Raw genomic sequence first — 2,378 nt, 5'->3', positions numbered from 1 at the left:
CCTGGCAAGTCACTGAGCATCTCAGAGCCTGGTGTCCTCTCTGTCAGAGGGGTCTGTTATAGCCTCCATCACAGAGATTAAATAAGACAGCACACAGGACCCTGGGAAATGTACTGGTCAGACGCCCAACCAAAAGTTTTTTTCTTCCAGTCTGCCTTTGTATGTAAGGAGTGAAATTCCAACTTGGTTTCTCTGAGAACTCATGCCATTACTTGTCTTCCTTTCTCATCCAGGTGCTCACCATGCACACCACCCTCCCTGAATCAACTTCAGAAAACTTGGAGTATTATGACCTTGCAGAAGCCTGTGATATGGGGGACATCGTGGCCATGGGAACTGTCTTCGTGGCCACACTCTACTCCCTCGTCTTTGCCTTTGGCCTGGTGGGAAATTTGCTGGTGGTGTTTGCCCTCATCAACAGCCAGAGGTCCAAAAGTATTACTGACATTTACCTCCTGAACCTGGCCTTGTCTGATCTGCTCTTTGTAGCCACCTTGCCCTTCTGGACTCACTATGTGATAAACGAGCAAGGCCTTCACCATGCCACGTGCAAACTCACCACTGCCTTCTTCTTCATTGGGCTTTTTGGAGGCATATTCTTCATCACCGTCATCAGCATCGACAGGTTCCTGGCCATTGTCCTGGCTGCCAACTCCATGAACAACAGGACCGTGCAGCATGGCGTCACCATCAGCCTCGGCGTCTGGGCAGCCGCCATCTTGATGGCCACACCGCAGTTCATGTTCACCAAAGAGAAAGAAAATGAATGCTTTGGTGACTACCCTGAGATCCTGCGGGAAATCTGGCCTGTGATCCTCAATGTGGAAATAAATTTTCTTGGCTTCCTGCTCCCCCTGCTCATTATGAGTTACTGTTACTTCAGAATCATGCGGACATTGTTTTCCTGCAAGAACCACAAGAAAGCTAAAGCCATTAGGCTGATCTTTCTGGTGGTTGTCGTGTTTTTCCTCTTCTGGACACCCTATAATGTCATGATTTTCTTGCAGACGCTCAATCTCTATGACTTCTTTCCCAAGTGTGACGTGAAGAGGGATCTGAAGTTGGCCATCAGTGTGACGGAGACAATTGCGTTTAGCCACTGTTGCCTCAATCCCCTTATCTATGCATTTGCTGGAGAGAAGTTCAGACGATACCTTTACCATCTGTACAGGAAATGCCTGGCTGTCCTGTGTTGCCGTCCTGTCCACATCACTTTCTCTTCGTCTCTGTCTGAATCACAAAGGAGCAGGCGGGAAAGTGTTCTGAGCAGCAATTTTACTCATTACACCAGTGAAGGAGATACGTCCATCGTTCTCTGAAGGGATCCCAAAGCTGTGTCCCTCCAGCAAGGCTGGAGTTTCTGAGTTGACACTGAATAATGAGGACAGATTTTAAAACTTCTTACATGCAAGAAACAATGGATCCAAAGCTCCCAAAACAATCCTAAAGTATCTTTGAGACCTGTGCTCAAAATTTGAATGATAAAGAGTAGACGTGGGTCTTACCGCCAATGTCAGGACTTGCTTGTTTATAAATGACCGGAATTCAACTCAGACTAACTTAGCCTGAAAAGAGGCAGTAACTTTCACCCTGTGGCATGGGCAATGCGTGGTGAGTCCTCAGTGAGAGAAAACTAGAGACTGAATCTAGCTAGCATGTCCTCTGACTCTCAGTTCTCTGAGTGGTAAGAGAGATCCCAGACTCACATCTTTGTCATCCGAGAGGGAGTGAGACCAATCCCCCTCTGAGGCCAAGGTCGAAATCCCCAGGGAAGGGCTCTGATTGGCCAAGTTTGTATCAGATCTTCATCCCTGGACCACGAGGTGGTATCCACAGGGAAGAGGAAAACAAGATGGCAGCTTCCATTCCAATATTGTGGTTGGAGTTGCAGGAAGATGTATTTCCAAAGAGCTGAAGGTGTGGGTGCCTCTTTGATCAGACCAAACAAGAGTTGCTCACAAACTGTACTGGGTGTCTGGCCCAGACTCCCTCCTGATCACACTGGCCAGCACACACTGCCAGACTCTTCTTCATTAAACCCTCTCTGTCATATCCCCCAACCTACAAAGGTTCCCCTAGCGTACACTGTATCAAGTCCAAACTCAAATGCCTGGCCTCCAAGATATTCCATCATGCAGTCCCAATAACAGATTCCCCAGTGCCTTCTTTTCTCAAAGGACTCCAGCTCCCCACTCAGGCAGGTCTCTACCATCTGGTCGCGTGCATCACCACCTGATCCAGAACCCAGGGGAATAAACAGAAAAAAGTGCTGGCCCAAACTGAGAAGGCATGGCTTCTAATCTCAACTCCATCACTTATCCACTGGGTAACGGGGCCAACTGAGCTTAGTTTCCTCATCTGTAGGATGGAAACAATAG

The 2,378-nt window shown here is 48.1% G+C and overlaps 1 protein-coding gene across 1 annotated transcript; it reads left to right on the top strand.

Moving 5' to 3' along the window:
- Positions 1–242: 242 nt before the first annotated feature.
- CX3CR1 (C-X3-C motif chemokine receptor 1) lies at positions 243–1,319 on the top strand. The gene has a single exon (XM_068983194.1). The coding sequence runs from the start codon at positions 243–245 to the stop codon at positions 1,317–1,319; it is 1,077 nt and encodes a 358-aa protein (XP_068839295.1).
- Positions 1,320–2,378: the final 1,059 nt, after the last annotated feature.

This window comes from Capricornis sumatraensis, chromosome 10 (assembly GCF_032405125.1).
Source record: "Capricornis sumatraensis isolate serow.1 chromosome 10, serow.2, whole genome shotgun sequence".
NCBI lineage: Eukaryota > Metazoa > Chordata > Mammalia > Artiodactyla > Bovidae > Capricornis > Capricornis sumatraensis.
This window is presented reverse-complemented; position numbering and strand designations above follow the sequence as displayed.